The sequence below is a fragment of the Solanum tuberosum genome, unplaced genomic scaffold (genome assembly GCF_000226075.1).
Source record: "Solanum tuberosum cultivar DM 1-3 516 R44 unplaced genomic scaffold, SolTub_3.0 scf00131, whole genome shotgun sequence".
Classification (NCBI taxonomy): domain Eukaryota; kingdom Viridiplantae; phylum Streptophyta; class Magnoliopsida; order Solanales; family Solanaceae; genus Solanum; species Solanum tuberosum.
The window spans coordinates 1275917-1295686 of NW_006239054.1; the positions used below are offsets into that span (position 1 = coordinate 1275917).

The 19770-nt window shown below is 34.1% G+C and overlaps 1 protein-coding gene across 1 annotated transcript; it reads right to left on the reverse strand.

The window, feature by feature from the left end:
* Positions 1 to 1022: 1022 nt before the first annotated feature.
* On the reverse strand, positions 1023 to 12992 carry LOC102595122 (TOM1-like protein 2). Its single transcript, XM_006350951.2, has 10 exons — positions 12763 to 12992; positions 8689 to 8805; positions 7683 to 7761; positions 7431 to 7529; positions 7192 to 7305; positions 5013 to 5167; positions 3474 to 3549; positions 2790 to 2875; positions 1838 to 1999; positions 1023 to 1564 (listed from the first exon to the last, which is right to left on the reverse strand). The coding sequence occupies exons 2-10, from the start codon at positions 8787 to 8789 to the stop codon at positions 1234 to 1236; spliced, it is 1203 nt and encodes a 400-aa protein (XP_006351013.1). The 5' UTR covers positions 8790 to 8805; positions 12763 to 12992; the 3' UTR covers positions 1023 to 1233.
* Positions 12993 to 19770: the final 6778 nt, after the last annotated feature.

The following is a 19770-nucleotide window of genomic DNA, read 5'->3' on the forward strand; positions in this document are numbered from 1 at the left end:
AACTTTAATCAATGCATTTGATAACAAACCACAATCGAATTTAAATTTGAAAGGTCGTTCTTTATTTTCAGACCAACAACAGAGAAGAGCGAATTCAGAAAGAAAAGACTTATTTCCTGCATTCCTTCCTTTCCAAAAAGAAAAAATGAAGATTGATTTGGGCAAAAAACATTGGTAGGAATTGAACGATCCTATTTGGTCAAATACCTAGCGATAAACTCTTATCTTTCTTGATTTCATCACGGTAATTCTGAACAAGTTCCTTGATAAGAAGCCTAAAAGTTTTCTTCTTGATGAGATCGGTATTGATGATAGTGACCTAATTGATACGAATCTAAATCTACTAACTAGAATGGATGAGGATGAGCTAGAATTTCAAGAGCATAAGGCACATTCGTGAAGTGCAACTTGACAGTACCAACAACATAATGAAGGCAGTCACTCTATATAAATTAATCCGAAATCTAATTTAAATCAACGGAGGGAAGAAGTCTATACCCATTGCCATAACAAAAAAGGCTCCCTTTCTTACTTGATTGAAACTAAGAGTCAAGGCATCAAAAATAAAAAAAAATGAAGGAAATCTAAGAGCTTAACAATTAGAAATTTTTAAATTTCAATCCACATAATAAAAGCATTCTTAGTACGTATTTTTCAAATCTTAAACTTTATACAAAATAGAGAGTTTTTGCCAAATAAATAGTTATGTATGTGCATATCTTTCAACGGAATGAAATCTTTAATTATGGAATTATGTGCTCGTGTAATGTTCTTTGTCATACGTTAGACGTTTCAAAATATTTTTATTTTTTTATTGTGGTGTCCAGACCAGCTTACACGCACCTCGACTAATTCCACAGAATACCTGCCCACTTCCCACCAGCAACCAAGTACCATGTAACTCTATCCACCCAAACTAGGACAGATGGAAAAAATCACTTAGTGTTTTTTTAATCTCCGCTGAGTTTTGAACCTGAGATAAAAAAAAATCATGTATAATGGGGTCTCCTCAAGTAGAAAACTGAGAACTGCAGACAAATGTTTGTTGTATAGTATATGTATGTAACAGAATGTCAAATTTAAACTGGCATATAAGAATGTTGATAACTTCCAACCCTCAACCCACACAATATCCACATACATATCTTAAAATGGCACTCAAGAAGAAAGCTTGATACAGGTGAAAGAAACTTCAAATAAAAAAGGGATAAACATATAACATAAGAAAGCATACTATTCACTGAAATCAATGCTGCCACTGCGAGAGCTGCTGGCGTTTCGACTATGTAAGGAGAGGCCCCTCATGTGACCAGATGGAGCCGAGCCATCAGACTTGTTATCCTGGAAGAATTTTTCTCTCTCAGCATGTTTTGCAGGTGGTGGAGGAATTGCTACAGCAGATGTTTTTTCAATGTTGTTTTCTTGCTTCTGCTCTGTAACCATCGGTCTTATAAGGGGACGATGTAGCATATCCCCTGGAACTGCAGATCCTAGCAATCCAAAAGGACGTTCTACTTTGCTGCCTTCATCTTCCGGCTGTAACCGAGCTTTTCCTTTTCTTATCCTATCGAGTAGAGCTTATTGTTAAAACCCAAACAAAAGTCATCTAAGTACAAAAGGCTGATTGTTATGAGGTGGGTACAAGCGAGAACTGTAAGGGGTCATTTGGCTTGACGACAAGTTATGATGAGACCAGTTATAGTGGGATTAGTTATGGCTGGATTTAGTTATTCTGGTATTACTTCTTATTGATGGTATGGTTTATTGTATTAAAAAGAAACTACCAGTGTATTTCTTGCAGTTCCACATTAAGTTCGGCATTCTAAAAAGGCATTACCTTCGGAAAAGCTGTTCAGGCTCCTCTTCTTCTTCTGACTGGCCATGATCATGTGGATTTGAAGTAGAGGGTGGTCTAACAGAAAGAAGTGCATCGTGTCTTTTGAGAACTCTATCAAGTTTCTCGTTCAGCTCGGCAGCTTGGGAGACCACCTTTTCGTCCCTGGAATATTCAAGCAAGGATTAATCTTCAACATCATATGCAGTGAAGGGTGGTTGTGCAAAATGTGCAAGTCCCTCTAATCTTACTCAACTTTTTTTCTACTTCTTGTGATGGGTAGTTGTGCTGCTTCTATTAGATTCTTTTAGGATATTCAGATGGTGATGCACCTATTTCTTGAACTTGCATATATTTGTCCATATTTGTGAGTTGGGGGGAGGGAGATTCAATATCCTGGGAACTTCCAATATTTTATCCAATGTAGAGAAGAAGATGGAATGTTGCATCCATCTCGGTTGTGCTTCTTATCACATTTTCATTTCTTCTCTTCAATGATCAATTTAAACCCGAGAGTATAGCACTGATAAAAAAAACTAAAAAACACTCCAGAGATGAACAGTGAACTCTAGCTTATCCATTCTCTGTTTATTCCACTTGTTTTTTAATTTTACTTTGGCTTCAGTAATTGAACAAACAGAGTCCTTCTCTTCCCATCTTAAAGAAACCTAAGCGTCAAAGTATCTGATGCACTGTATCAAATAGGAAAGAAACAAAGCAAACTCTAAGGAAATCCTATAGCAGAGGGTGTAGAGCCAAACTGATGCCTAATTTTCCATAAGCCCCCTTATGAAGGTGCATCTTAATCTAGCACTCCCTTTGTCACTAACTCGGCATGTTTAGTAAAAAATAAAAGGGTCTATCAAGAAGTCATTTGGTGCAAAGAAGGTGGTTTTTCCTTGCTTCTAGACTGACCAGAATATAGCAATTGATGTCAGGAGTCAGGAAGCATTACCGGGAACTTATAGCAAGATGCATTACTCGTTGCTTCTGAAACGAACATTGCTCCACAAGATCAAGCGTGAACTCATCCTTTGCTCCCTTTGGGAAAAACAAATATAAAAAAAAAGAAATTAGAATCCATACCTCAGCACCTCCTGGGCTCTAAACATGAATAACATTATATCACCTTCTCCAATGAAAATGGGAAAAGAAATTACAGCCAAAACTGCTTGTCAGAAAGGAATGACTGAAAGCTGGAGACAATACTGCCAATGTGCACAGTTACATAACTAACACCATGTCTAACTTAGACGAAAAATGGCATGTTTGTATTGGAATTAGTGTATGCACATTAGATATTGACGGTGAAAATACAATAACTCAAAAAATAATTTTTCATGCCAAGAAAATCAACTAAATACAAAATCTACTTTCTTCCCGGTAAACATATCTCTGACACATAGATTTACATCTTACATGAAGAGCAAATCAAACAGAATTGCCGGGACAACAGCTTACTTCATCCAAGTAAACCATTAAATTCAAAAGCTACAATAGTTCACTAAGAATAAAACATTAGGTAGCAGATTTGTCAACGGTAACTTAAGAAGAGAAAATGATTCCATTTATACCAACCACAGTACATAACCCTGTTAAAGAACGTAAAACTTACGGATGTTAGATTACAAAAACATACCTCAGTATGCTGAGTGTCGACAGCATCAAGGACTTCTCTTAGAACCTCCAGAGCGGTGGCAGCCTTCTGTAGGATACTGCAAATATAGAAGCTCTCTTACTAAAATACTTTTTGACTTCTAAAGATAAAATAAAATAGGTAAAGCCTAAGCATCAGCAAACAAAAAGTTAGAAAAAAGGAAGGGAGATTTTGAAGAAAAAGAAAAAGTGTTCATTTTTCTAGTATTTAGGATTTTGGAATCAACTAATACTAGAATTATTCAAATACTAATCCTACTTGAATAATGACATTTCAAAACCTGAATAAATTTGTATACACTTCCCATTCATTCTCTACCATAAAAAAAATTCCTTCAAATAATAATAAATGAGGAAATAAATGTCATGTTCTTTTTTTCTTTAATTGTTATCTTATGACTCAAAACACATTTTTCAATATAGTTGTGTTTTAGAAAACACTGTACTCATTGATAAGGGTACATGCACAACACGTGTACCCAGCGACTAGTTGTATAATAATATCATTTTGGTTATAGATTTCTAATAACACAAGATTTATTAAAGGATCCCTTATATTAAAAGTTCACCTAGGACTATGGAGAAGCAGCAAGTCAAGAACATATGCAAATAATTTGATGAAGAAGGAAAGAAGCAATGAAGGGAGAAAAGTGTAAAGGAGAATGTAGTTCATCAAAAAGTGAGAAGAAGAACGTAAACTAAACAATAAACACTGCAAGGCAATAAGAGGACAGGAGTGCTATGAAACTATAATAAAGAGGGAAGAAATTGATGATAAACAGACCTCAAATAAGTGAAGAAAGTTGATTTTTCAGGCTTGCTCGACTTCTGAGTTTCTGACTACTTCGTTAGAAGGGAAGAGTATAGGCTATCTATGGATATTTTGGTTCTGTTTCTTCTTAACACTTGGATTTTTATGCAAGATGGATTTTCTTGGTTGGGTCTTTGTTGAAATGAGGCTATGCAACAAAGTAGACGTGTCGAACCCCCTTCAGCCTTGGGCACAAACACATTTAATTTCACTTACTAATTAATAAGTTTATTTCTATGAAACACAACAGCTGATTGGACCAAAGTGTGAAATTTTTTATACTACAACATTCTATATATCATTTTTAAGTTCCCAACTTAAATAAACTTCTAACGACATCTTCAGAACATATAGCTATAGAGAGAGGAGTTGGAAAAAAATGTTATAGAAGTTCTATAGGAGCCTGAATATGTAATAGGAGTTTTCTTTCAGAATATACAGGCTCTGTCTGGGTAGAAGTATCCATGGAAAGAACAAGCAAGCTCGCAGCTTGCACCAAGAGTGAGGATATAGAACCAGAAAAAGGACAAAATATGGAATTCTTCTCCTCCATTCAGGCCACTACTACTCAACTGAGGAGACAGCTAATTTTTAATTCATCTACGTCTTTAGCCACTAATATTACCTGGTACATCAAACTAAGAGAGAGAAGTGTAGTAAAGAATTCTTTCTTATTCTCCTAATAAAAATCTGAGACGCTATGACATTTACCTGTTGTCCGGAACTTTTTGAGGCTCTGCTTGTGGGAATTTCATTTCACATCTAGAAGAGACATGATCGTTGTCTCTTTGATCTCTATTCTCATTTGAGGGAGCAGGCGGTTCGGCGGAGACAAGAGATCTTTGAGGAAACTCCACGCCTGCACTCTGAAAAAGTCAAATCTCAAGCATTACCAGGGTATTCTGAGTTTTACAGCATCACAAAAATAGCAATGGTGCAGACAATACTTGCACTGTAAAGAAGAAAAATTGCATTCACAGAATTTACAAGTAACTTATATTACACATTCAAAAGGTATACTTTATTAATTCTCTACTGACGCATGTTAGATGGCCTCGCTCTCTGCGCCGTTGAAAATACAAAGTTAAATAATTCTTTGAGTAGGGGTAAAAGGCCTTCAGAAAAGAACCATGAGAGTACTGGTCCAATTTTTATAGCAATAATATGAGAACCATATTCTTCACCCATTCAAATTAAAAAATGGAATATCCTATCAAACCCTGTAAGCGAACAAATTGATGTTCATAAAAACAAGTACTCCCTCCGTCCCAATTTATGTGGCACAAAGTTTAAGAAAAAGAGGAAAACTTTTGAAATTTATGGTCTTAAACAAATCTTAGAAGATTGTGTGGCTCTGAAAAAAGGGCAATTTTAAAGTTAGGTGGTTTCTAATTATAGAAAGGTGACATTCTTCTTGGGACTAAAAAGGAAAGTGTGCAACATAAATTGGGGCACAGGGAGTAACAGTCGACAACAAAATGAGAAGAGGCACTGCAAAATAGATCACCATGCAAACTTTACGAAGTCAATTATATGACTTCCACTCTCTCCTTACCAACCCCAGTTTCTTCTAGGAGGGAGTGGAGTCAAATATTGGGCAGTACTGGAACAGATCCTATGCTATTTAGAAGGAACCCCTGGACTTGGTACATTATATAACAACAATGAGAATTCTGGCATGGGTGTTTTGCAGATACTAATTGGACTAGATCAAAGATTAATAGAAGAGCTACAACTGGTTATTGTGTCTTTGTTGGTAGAAACTTGATATCCCAGAGAAGCCAGAAACAAAGTGTTGTATCTCGTTCCAATGCAAGATCTGACTACTGAGCAATAACACAATCCACATGTGAGATTATGTGAATACATCATCTTCTAACAGCAATTGGGTTGACGTATCCTACGCCGGCACAACTTTGGTGTGATAATCAATCTTCCCTCCCTATCGCCTCAAATTCGGTGTATCATGAAAGAACCAAACATATTGAGGTTGACTGTCATTTATTTCGTGAGAAAATCCAGGAGAATTTGAATTTCACTTGCTACGTGAAGCACAGTTGGTCTAGACATTCAATAAAGCCAGCACTTGGGTGAGGTGAACTGCAGGTAATTTCCTATTCTGGTTTCATGCATTGCTCTACGTAGTTGCATACATTAAGGCAGGCTTCCATTCTTAATGTGGAAAGGTGATGAGCTTGTCAAATGAACTATTGATTAATGTGTAGATAGGGGAAGAAGGTTTCCAGCCATTGATGTATTCGTGTTTCCTACAGTGATGGTGAATTAACTTTTTGAAGACAGGAGAGCAAGTAGATGATTTATTCACAAAGGCATCGAACGGAACTCAGGTTGATAACCTTTGTAACAAGTTGGGCATGATCAACATTTATGCTCTAGCTTGAGGGAGTACTACAAAATCAAGTAAGTAGTATATTTCCTGACATAAAATATTGTAGCTGATTCAAGGGATTTAGATATCTAGTTACCATAGTTAACCTATTTTTCACATGTATTTAAAACATTGTATTCTTTGAGTAATGATAAGAGAAAGTCTCCCAAATATTTTGCATTACACTAACCATTAAAAGAATCTCTTACCAGTTACGAAAATTTTCTTAAGCCATCATTTGGTCAACTTTCTCACTTTTTAATACTGAGTTTACAAAAAATAGATGTGCTATTTATGGGTTTGCTTAAACACTGAATGTAGAATGAAGTAGTTAAGAAACAGATGATGGCATTCCTCAAAATTAGGAAGATACTTTTTAAGGATTACACGCGGCATCTAGTCTCATCAACTCTTCCTTTTTTTTTCCCCAATAGAGTGCAACAAGTCGATGTTTTCTCAATAGGATACAGTTATATGTAAGGTTAAGGTGAGTTTACTTACCACTAACTCATAATATGCGGAATAATACTGAGGGAACCTCCCAGAAGCTCCGCCAAGAGAAGTTTGTGCAGCATCTAGAAGAAGAAATATCTTCTCTCGTACAGGTAGATCTGACTGTATAAAAAGAAAGAAAAAAATTAATACTTCCTTAGATAATAGGAGAATTAGCAAGACCTAAACATGAAAAGTTTAAGAACACAAAGGGGGGCAATTAAAATAGAAAGTGAAAAATACCAGACCTTTTTCTTTACTATCTTTACAAGTATTGGAAGGATTCCGGTATCAATAACCTGCTTATGAACAGGTTCTCCGATATTGTTAATCAACATTTCCAGCAACTGCAGTATTACGTGACAACCCAATAAGTATAACCAACAAATGAACTATCTCTACAAAGGCTGCCAAACCAGCAAAAAAAATTGTTATAGAATCAATGGACAACATTATTTCTAATGAGATGGAAAAACGTTGGAGAATCTTAAAGTACTGACATTTACTGAGAAGAGTTGTGAGTTTGGGCTTTTACTTCCCAGCCGTTTCTTTATAGCTTTAACGACATCTCTAGCTTGCCTGTGCAAATCAAAGCAATATCATATCCTTGAGTCATCAATAAGATGGAAGTTGAATGCTTGGTTGAAAAGTAGCGAATAATGCTAAGTCATACTGTCATAGTTCTGTTAGAAAACTTATTCGGCAAAAAAATTGGAGGTCCAACCCAGACTAGCAAGAACTTGGTTTTAACAAGTGAACCGGAGACTTTTTTTTCTTTTTTTTTTGATGAAGGTGAACCGGAGATTTTTAAGAAATATAGAAGTCATATAAGTTTATCTTATCAATCCTCATAAAATAAATTCAGTATGTAGTGACTACTTCGGCATGTCCCGGGACCATGCAAATGAAGTTTAAGTGTTTAACCATATACATTTACTAAGGTGCCATAGAATAGCCACCTCGTTGGTGCAATAGAAAAGAAACTTGCAAATTTGTTACCTTTTAAATATTAGGGAGGAAAATAGTTTTCAATTACTGTAGCAAAATATGAGCTCAGGGAGCTCCATTATGTTTTTCTCTCTTTTTTTGTAACTTTCGACACTAAATACTACTCCCTTCGTCCCATTTTATATGACGATGTAAGCACAGAATTTAAGAAAGACTTTTGAATTTGTGGTTTAAAACAAGTCATAGACATTTGTGTGACTATAAATCATCTCATTAAGGATAAAATGAAAAGTTTTAGAAGTTGTTTCTAAATATAGAAAGGTGTCATTCTTTTTTAGACATGCTACAAAGAACATGCGCCACATGAAATGAGACAGAGGGGATAACAGTGAAGTCTCTATTTAAAGGAATGTTTACAAATGCTGTAACAATCAAAGTAAAAAGAAAAACCTAAGTATGCCAGATAAAGACTTTAGCTAACAGATCTAAAACTTCCAATAGATTTTGTACTACCGTTAGAATAATAATTTGAGAGAGAGTTGAAAGAAAGTGCCATACTTGTGATCATGTGCGACCAATTCACATATTTCAATATTTTTTGTCCAATCTATTTCAGTGAGTTTGTCACTTGTTGCAGAGTTGACAAGCTCTACCGCCATCACACTTATTTTCCAGCTGGAGAATAAGAATTTTGTCAGAACCTTCATAAATCTTTCAGGAAACACGTATAATAGAAGTAAATAGGCTCATATTCTGAAGTCCAGACCTAGGAACACGAGTACAGGCCCAGTAGGAAAGATGAAAAAGCAAGTCCAAAGCTTTCTTTGTGTGTTAGAAGCATCTAAGTACTTACCTAAAGGTCCCATGTACTGCTAAAAACCGAAAAGTTGTTGGATCAAACTTAATCTCATGTTATGACAGTTTGCAATATACAATCTATAAGCGTAGGTCCGATTATAACAAGTGCTTAGGTGCTAGCACATTTTTCTAACATAATTGAAGGTGACAGGAAACCGAAAAATCTCTACCCATGCATCACATCCGACATGACAACCAAAAGTTGGGACTTCTTCAACACAAATGGCACAAAATCCTTTCTTCTTTCTGTTTTTAGTTTTCCACATAAGGAAGTCCTTAATATTTTTTAGAAGAAATGCAATGTAGTCTCTGAACATTGTCTTCCAGCAATTTAGTCACCCAACTTTACTTGGTTTTGGATCCCAAATTCATTCATCAAAATCACCCATGAGGAGCCCTTCCATGTGATCTATCCAATTGTGGCATAAGAAACTAGAGAAAGAGGTAAAAGCTCCATAGAGGTTCACAAGATGTGGACATTAGGCCTAACTCAACCCCAAAAGTTAGCTCATGAAGTGAAGATTCCCCAAGACCATATAGAGAGACTAAATCATGCATCCATGTGGGAATTCTAACACCCCCTTCACTGCCACACTCAAGCCTACAACTGGAGAATGGACAACATAATAAGGCGATCTACCATGGAATAAACCAAGAATTACGATTGGCCTGGCACTGAACCATTATAAGAGATGGACCTTGGGCCTCTAGCTCATGAAGTTTGTATTGATCAGGACCATATAAAGAGACCAAATAATACATCCACAACCGATGTGAGAATTCTGATAGAGATCATGCATGCATTAGAAGCTGACAGTATAAATAATCCGTATTTTGGGAGAACTAGAAAAAACTGCCTTAAAATATTATCTGTAGAGGAGAACAACTGGATCATCTTGGTTGCTAAGTTTGGATCTGATGAGAGTCAGGACAAACAGATAGCCAAACAGAGATTAGGGACTAAATGTAACTTTTATTGCATTGAACTTTTTAAAAACATTAGGGAACTTAAGCTTTATTCCACTTATGTCATAGCAGCTCAGAAATCATGTCTATAAAATCAAGGGAAAAACTTCCCTGCAATAGATGATACTGCATCTGCAAAAAGCACAACAGGAAATTAACCCAGAGATGTCTAATCTGGATAACGCCAAGAAATTCAAGTGCCAGACTCTCAGCAGATACAACGGCCAGATAAGAACATGCAACTCACATATCAAAAGACACTGTTTTGCTTTTGCGAAGTGGCAATAAAACAAATATATGTGCACCGAAATATACATCCAAATGCGAGAAAATACAAGAAACTATTATAATGGAAGTTACTCATTCTTGTTTGTTGGGCGAGAGAGGGGAGGGGGTATTGATGTACAAGAAACACAAAAAGGAATTCATTGCAAAAGTAGCATTGCATCTAGTAGAAGGAGCAACCTTCAAACAATTGTGCGTGCCGATTTTAAGAAGTAAATTTTATTAATAAAGAACGAGTGAATGACAAGTTTAAACAAATGCTAATGACCCTTGCTTACAGAGTTGTTGTGGGTTGCCACTTACATTCCACTGCCTCAATCAATAACCCTGATCTAATTTGTTCCGCTTCCTAGACAAACGGTGGGCGATACCAGTTAATACTATGTCATTGATTATGAAATCCCTAAGTGACACCTAGATTCTACATAGGAGTAGCGAATGTGGGACCATAACATTAATCACCAACCACTAACTTTCCCCTCTTCACCTTCTCCCTTTGTCCATCAAGAAACCACAACTCATCTTCAATAACAAAACATACACATACAGTAGCACCACCAGCTTCACTCAAACTCAACCACTTTTGCTCCTCATTGCCACCCAAAGTGTCCATATACACAGAGAAATCCACCATCAACACAGAACCGCAGACTTCCCTTCAGATTATTTCATCAGACTTGGTCTTTGGTCTTTCATTCCTCTAGGTAAATAATTCAACATTAAACCAAGTGCACCATTTAGCCTTAGATAACATTATACCCAATTTTAGAAAATATATTCATAAAATATCAAGTTTTACGGAAAGGCCACGGGTTCACAAGTCCCACTTTTTGGCTATAAATAAGCCCTGAACTATGAATTGTAGACAAGCCATAAATCTACAAACATAAATGTCTTCCAAACAATTCACATGCTTCCAGACAAGGCTGCTATCAAAAAAAGATAAACAATACTACCGAAAAGAATCACCACCAACTTTATGTCCAACCAAACATCCTAGATTTAGCCCCCAAGGCCTAGCTCAAGTGGCAAAAGGGGGAGGATTTGTGGCTTAGGTCGCAGGTTGAAGCCCCACACCATGCAAAGTGAAGCCCGGTATTTAAGTGGAGAAGGGTAGAGGGACGGGCCCATTATCCACCGAGTTTAGAAGGCTGTGATTGGTCCAAAGGGCGGGTCACGGACGGATTTCTCGGTTATCAAAAAAAAAAAATCCTAGATTTAGAAATGTTTTCCTCGGGTGAAACATTTGAAAATATTTTCCATTAAAAAATCATTTTACTTCATCCAGATAGGGCTGTTATCAAATCAAGATAATGATACTACCTAAAAGAATCACCACCAACTTTATGTTCAACCAAACATCCTAGATTTAGAAATATTTTCCTCAGGTGAAACATTCTGTTAGAATATTTTCCATTAAAAATCATTTTACTTCATCCAGACAAGGCTGTTGTCAAATTAAAATAACGATACTACCTAAAAGAATCACCACCCAGAATCATTTGACTAATTCAGCAAGCAATCCAAAAACTAGAAGCTTATCAAATTAGCAGTCAACATCAAAGCTTAAATATGATTATAATTGTCATCAAACAACTTATCAAAAATTTAAAAAAAGGCCAAATACATAAGGGGCCCTTAAAGTTGACACGCGTCTTCATTAACTAAGGTTGATACCTATTAAGCACTCCAACGTGATTCAAAGTGTATCTATTAAACACAAAATATGGAATTTGAGTAATATTTAATGTGATTTGCTAAACTAAATAGAAATGCAATCATTGCTCGATCATTTATCTAATCTACCTAATTAGATGAAGAATGTTGACATGGGCAAAAAAGTGTTTCTCAACCTGAACCAACACTACAAAAATTGCTCTCCTTCACATTCCCTACAAAAACCACCAGTTACACCAACCCCAAAACACCACAATTGTTACAATCTCGGGAAAACCACACCCCAAAAGCTAGCTATTGAGGTGCGAGAGCCCAATAGTATCACACGTGTAAAATCTGAAAAATACAAACCCCATGTAGGACTAGACCATAACAATAATCACCAACCATTAACTTACTCCTCTTCACCTTCTCCCTCTATCCATCAAGAAACCACAACTCATCTTCAACAACAAAACACACATATACAATCCCACTACCCAAAACTCAACCACTTCCCCACCTCATTGCCACCCCCAAAGACTTCATATACAAAAAGAAAAACCACCATCAAAACAAAACCAAAAACTTCCCAATGAGAGGAATCAAAACCACCCAAACCCATAAATCTACAAACAATTCACAACCTTCCCCTCTCAATACAATCCAATACACATTGAAACTTGAACCCCCTCTTAAATTTCAAGAATAAAAATAAGATCTTGAAAATTTCCCATCAGCAAGTAAGCTTAAATTGTATAAAAACAAAAACCCACAAAGCAAAAGGTGTAAAGATAAACTCTAAGTTGCAATTTCATGTTAATAGCTCAAGTTAAGAAAAAAAGACAGTTTTTTTAATTGAATCACCTATATTTGGGTGTTGTTGAACTTCTGCTCTGTTAAACTTAGTGGAAGAAGAGGAAAAAACACACAGAAAGAGCAAATCAGCAAATGCTTCCAGCTAATCAACTGTCAAAACACTCAATACAGCCTCTCTAATTTTTTGTATGAATCATTACATACACCTGTATATATATATATATATATCTGGCTGGCTGTATAGACAGAGAATCTTTGATAAACTAAGGTACAAGGCTTCTTCTTTTTTTTTCTTTTGAAATCTTTTATATTCTTTAGTTTTAATAAAATTTATGTGGCACAAAAAAAGATAGAAAGAAATATTATAAATTATTTTTAGATAAAAAAGGTAATATAAATTTTAAAAAATGATTAATGTAAGTACTATCACATAAATTGAGATTGTAAGTGCAACTTTGTAAATTTTTAGATTGTTTTTAAAAAAAGTAATTTTTAATTTTAAAAAAATTGGTTAATGTAAGAACTGTCACATAAATTGAGATCGTACGAGTACAACTCATGGCTGGTGTAGATTTTGATGTTGAAATGTGAATTGAAAATTTTAAAATTTTAAATTATAATTTTTAGAATTTGGAATTATATTTAGATATGTAGTTTATTGGTTTATAGATGGAAGTCTCAAAATTTTCAAATTAACTTTTAAAAACTTGAAAATATTTTATATGATCAACTTTTACGACTAAATAAATCATTTCTAAAAAAAAATCTAGGATCAAAATTTAAGTTTCAGAATCTTTAAATAATATTTTAATGTGAAATCTAAAAGGAGAAAAATATTTTTTTTGTTGACTTATTTTTTTAGTTAGTGTTAAAAAGAATGACGCATTTCTATATTAAATAACAATTTAATTTTAAAATATTTATTTTATCTTTAATAAAAAGATTATTATATAAATATTTATCATTTATTTTAGATCATAAATTTTAAATTATTTTTTTTCTTAAAAAATAAACTAATTCATATAAAATAGGAGAAAGAAATGTATATTTGTGATTATTGTTGTTATGCATTTATGAAAGTGAGAGTTTTCTGACAGTCACCGACCCTGTCCTTCACTCTGAGCTAAGGCTGTCCAGTTAGTTAGAACATCTAATCTCGATCCGATTTGATCTGATCCGATTCGATTTGAAATTCACATCAACTTACCCCGTTTCATATGTTTTTTAAGGGGGAAATTTTAATTATACTTTCTCTAATTTCTATCAATATTTTAAGATGTATTTTCTTATTATATTAATATGAGAAAGTTATAATTTGTTTTAGTGTTTCTGAATTGTTTTTTAATTTTAAATATCTGATTAATCTAATTTAATTAATATTAAAAATTAATTAAATTAACTCTCGATAGTGAAAGTGACAAGCATTTTAGGACGGAGGAAGAATATTTGTAACATTCACAATAATAGTTCATCTGCAGTCGAAATCTATTTATGAAATCTAAAATTTCTAAAATATGAAAGCACCATTAAAAGAGAGAATGTTTATGAGAGCATTATTAAAAAGAGAAGAAAAAACATTAAAGGAATGAACTTTCATGTAGGTCGGCCATTATATAGAAAATTAGTTGTTATCGATTGATTGTTTTGAATTTGATGATGTTCTTTATTGATGTATTTAATTTTTTTGATTTTTTATTTTGATGTTTGAAATTTATATTAAAATTTCTATTAGAATTAGATTGCACATTATAGATCAGTCCATTTGAAAATATTGCTTCCAACAAAAAAAAACGAATTATATTCAGATTCAAACCCGAGACCTTCATTACCACTCAATTGCATATTTTCATTTTCATTATAATAGAGACGATGAAATCCCTTTAAATTATCTTTGAAGGATGAGAAAGGAAAGATTTTTGTTGTTTGGGAATACTTGATCCTGATCTAATGATGATGAAATTACGCTTTACTTCTTCTTATGTCAAATAAAATTAATTTTTGACTATGAATTTGACATGGAATTTTTAAAAAATTAAAATAAAATTTATATATTTTAAAAGTATTACAAGTCAGAATAATTAATAATTCGAATTTTTAAAAAGTATATAAGAAATTATAATTATAAAAAAAATGTCTGAATCTTGAAATTTCGAAAGGTGTAACATTAATTGATGGGTGGAATTCCTCCATCCTAACTTTGGGATTCAAGACAAAAATAAATAGTAGCATGTTTTTTAGCTATACCATTAAACCCTATTAACTCAATAGCGTTCAGTTTTCAAGATACATTTATTAAATAAGGATAGTTTAGCAGAAATAAACTACATAGTATTATATTATTATATTTATTAATCTCATAATCAACGTGATTCTTGCTAAGATGACACTTATTTTAAAATTATGTATCATCGTTATAACTGCAATTTAACGCACTAATAACAATGTTAATGCTAGTTATGATGATGATTACAAAATACATCACATTATATCATATTTCAAATTTTACTTATGAAATTACACTATATATATTAATATTCATGTTAGTTATGATGATGATTACAAAACACATCACATTATATCATATTTCAAATTTTACTTATGAAATTACATTATATATATATTATTGTTATTATATTTTGCATTATTTCAGATTGGTGACTTGATAGCATAATTTACAACAAGAGTCAACAGGTAGGCCAATGTGGTTAAGATAGAGAGTTTATTATGGTGAAGTACTTTGTTGTACATAGATTGCACAACATTAAGACTAGTTATTTTCTAAGACTATAAATTAGAATCGTATTTAGAATTTAGAAAGGATGAGCGTATTATTACGAAAAGGTGGATTTAATATATACATTTGATAGTTTGATCCTTAAGATCTTACCGTTTGAACTCGTTAAACATTTAAAATTATAGGTTCAAAATTAATTCTTATTGATTCAAAAAGTGATTTTCATGTCAAAGATATTGAGATTGGTTGAACTCGTTGATTGTATGATATATCATCGAGTACTAATAGTTTTTATTTACACATTTGGTTTGATTAAATAGAAAACTTACATTGCTAAAATAGTTAGGAATTTTCAACATGACAAACTTGTAAAATTTTGAAAGGTTAAAATTTAAAAAAAAATTAAAAAAATTATTGATTAGAATGCAAAAAGTGTTACCAATAACCATTTAAAAAGGTGTTATCAAATTTTAGAACGAAAAAGACAAGATAGATATAAGATTTGAATTTTCATCCTTACTTAGAGAGGTGCATTCAATCATCACTGCAGTCTGCAGTATATGATACTTTGAGTGTGGGTTGACACATCTATATTTAAGTATTTTTTACTCCCTCTTTTCAACAATACTTGTCCTCTGTTGATTTTGCACACTTATTAATAAACTATAAATAGCTTGAAAAGTATATTACCCTTTGAATATAATGAATACAATGTCTTGAAAATGTAATAGAAGAATGATTATAATTAATGATAAGAGTAAATTAGGATTTATGTAAAATTATTCATAGATTTCAAGTTTAAGGGTGTTTACAACACTTCTCTGGACTTTTTATTATGAGTCTCATGCTCCTACAAGAGTTTGAGATTACTTGTTATTGTTGGAGAAAAAGTACAGAGAAATCTGGAAATAATAAAAAAGAGAAGGAAAACTGCGACTGCGTTTAATTTCAGATTAATTGGAAGTACAGAAATAACAAAATATGCCCACATGATATATAGGCTAAGAGATAAACAACTAATCCTAAAATATAGGTCTTGTAACCCACTATGACACTTAATCATCAACACTAATGAAACTTGAGTAATTATATAAAACTACTTAACAAAGACCCAAAGACTAGTTCTACTAAACTACCCTTGTCTCATTCAATCAATAGTTTTGAATCACTCTTTAACATTCCCTCTTGATTCAAAACTACAGACACCAAACAATCCTCTGAAATAGCAGAATTTCTCCTTCGATAAAGCCTTTGTCAATACATCAGCCAACTGCTCTTGTGTGCTGCAATATTCCAATAATATTTCCTCCTTTGTTACCAAATCACGGATAAAATGATAACGAATATCAATATGTTTTATCTTGATGTGGAATGTTGGGTTCTTTGTCATGGAGATAGTTGTTTTATTGTCGCAAAATATCTATGTTGCTCCTCTCTGCTCCTGTTGAAGATCAACTAATACTCTCCTTAGCCAGACAAGCTGCTGAAGTTGCTGCAATGTACTAAACTTCTGAAGTTGACAATGATGTTGTAGCTTGTTTCTTTGAACTCCAAGTCACCACACCTGAACCTAGAGTGAAAACATTCGCCGAAACACTCCGTTTATCATCCAATGAACTTGCCCAATCACTATCTGTGTACCCGCACAATCTGAAATTATCATTTTTGGAGTACCAAATACCAAAGTCCAAAGTTCCAGCAATGTACCGCAAGACTCTCTTTGATGCCCCATAGTATACCTTTGAAGGTTGTTGCATAAACCTAGAAATAACACCAACATGATATGCAATATTGGGTCTAGTATGCGTTAAATATATTAGACCTCCAACTAAGCTTCTGAACCTCTTTGCATCTATCAATTCTTCTTCATTTACCTATTGCAATTTCTCACTGATATTCATTGGAGTAGCCGCAAGCTTGCAATTAAGCATGCCAAATTTATTTAGTAGGTCTCTAGCATATTTCCTTTGTGAAAGAAATATTCCCTGTTCAATTTGATGGACTTGAAGGCCAAGAAAGTAATTTAATAAACACATATCTGACATCTCAAACTCATTCATCATTTGAGACTTAAACTCTTCCAGAAGAGAACATGAAGAACTAGTGTAAATGATATCATCAACATAAAGGCATACAATAATGAAATCATTACCTTCCTTCTTCACATATAAGGTGGGTTCATTCTCACTTCTTATGTATCCATTTTTGTGGAAGTATCCATCAATTTTGCTATACCACGCTCGAGGGGATTGTTTCAAGCCATACAATGCCTTTTTCAGCTTGTACACATTTGTTTCATCGTCTTCCTTTGTGAAACCTTTAGGTTGTGTGAAGTCTTGTAAGTCTCCATTGAGAAATGCCGACTTGACATCAAATTGATAAACTGCCCATTGCAACTGTGCAACCAATGCTAGAACCAACCTCACTGTCTCAAATCGAGCTACTGGAGAAAATGTTTCTTCAAAATCAACACCATATTGTTGTGCATACCCTTTTGCCACAAGACAAGCTTTGTGCTTTTGTAGGCTACCATCAGCTGCAAACTTTGTGTTGAACACCCACTTCAATCCAATTGCATTTTTTTCTATTTGGTAACTCTATCATTTCCCATGTTCCATTCTTTTCGATGGATTTCATTTCTTCCACCATTGCTTTCTTCCATTCTTCTTTTCCAGCAGCTTCTTCATAATTCATGGGATCTAAAATAATAAGAGCAAACTGACAAGACGTATAAAGGGTATTAGCATACTTGGGATTTGGATTTTTAAGCCTTGTTGATCTTCTTAATGGAATAATCTCATATGAAGACTCTTCATGAGTTGCTGCAATTGGCGAGCTTTGTGACACCACAGAAGAACCTAAAAGTGTACTTGAAGGGGTTGACTCTTTTCATTCATCTTCAGTGATTCCAAGAGGCACAAGAGTCTCTTGTCGCACCAACTTTTCACTCCAATCCCAACTTGCATTTTCATCAAATATTACATCTCTTCTAACTGAGATCTTGCCATTAAAAGGGTTATACAATCTATATGCTTTGGAGTGAGTACAATAGCCAACAAAAATGCATTTTTCAGATTTTTCATCAAGCTTTTGATGAGCTTGTGAACTTACCAAAGCATAAGCAACATACCCAAAAACCCGTAAATGACTTACATTTGATTTCCTACAATGCCAAACTTCATAAGGAGTTTTATTCATAACAACTTTTGTTGGTGAAAGATTCAGCAAGTAAACAGATGTTGCCACAGCTTCTGCCCAAAATTGATTTACGAGTTCCTTTGCTTGCAACATGCTCATTGCCATCTCCACCACAGTCCGGTTCTTTCGCTCAGCGATACCATTTTGCTTTGGGGTATAAGGAGTTGTTAACTCCCTATGGATGCCATCTTTTTCACAAAACAAATTGAATTCGTTGGATACGAACTCTCATCTTCTATCTGTGCAAAGAACATTGATACTGCAGCTACGTTAGTTCTCCACCAAAGCTTTAAACACCTGAAACTTTTCAAAAGTTTCTGACTTGTTTTCCAGAAAATACACCCAACTCATGCGACTATAATCGTCAGTAAACAACAAGAAATAATGACTTCCACCTAAGGACTTAGTCTGCATAGGACCACATAAGTCAACATGTATTAATTCTAAACATTTAGAAGCTCTATATGCCTTTCCAACAGGAAAAGATTTCTTAGTTTGTTTCCCATAAATGCACCCTTCACATAAATCGAGAGAACTAATTTTTGGTAGTCCAAGAACCATTATCTTTATCACCTAGCAATTTAAGGCAGTTTATGTTGAGATGACCGTACCTCAAATGCCACAACTTTGAGTCATCCTTTGCACTTGCAGCAAGGGCAAAATTTTCCATATCAGAAACATCTAGCGGAAACATCTTATTTGGCATCATGGTGATATGAACCTTTTTGCCAGACTTCTTACCTGTAATGACACAAACATCATCATCAAACCAAAGAGAATATCCATTGGTCATTAGTTGCCCAACACTCAACAAATTATATCCTAAATCGAGTACAAATTGAACATTATCTATCATGTTTACTTTGTCTTGATTAGTGTCAATGCTCGCTGTCACGATCCGGGAGCACCCCCAAGTCGTAACAAGGCGTATTCGACCCCGAAGGGGTCTTATACAAGCCACATAGTCATTCATTGCATTCAATAATGATAATAGTGCGGAATTAAAAAACTTATTTACATCCAAACATTCAAGCTTCATTAAAACAACTTCAAAAACACACAGCGGAAGTCTAAGTCTCACATGGCCATCTTAGACACAATCACAAAACATAAGTAGGGACACG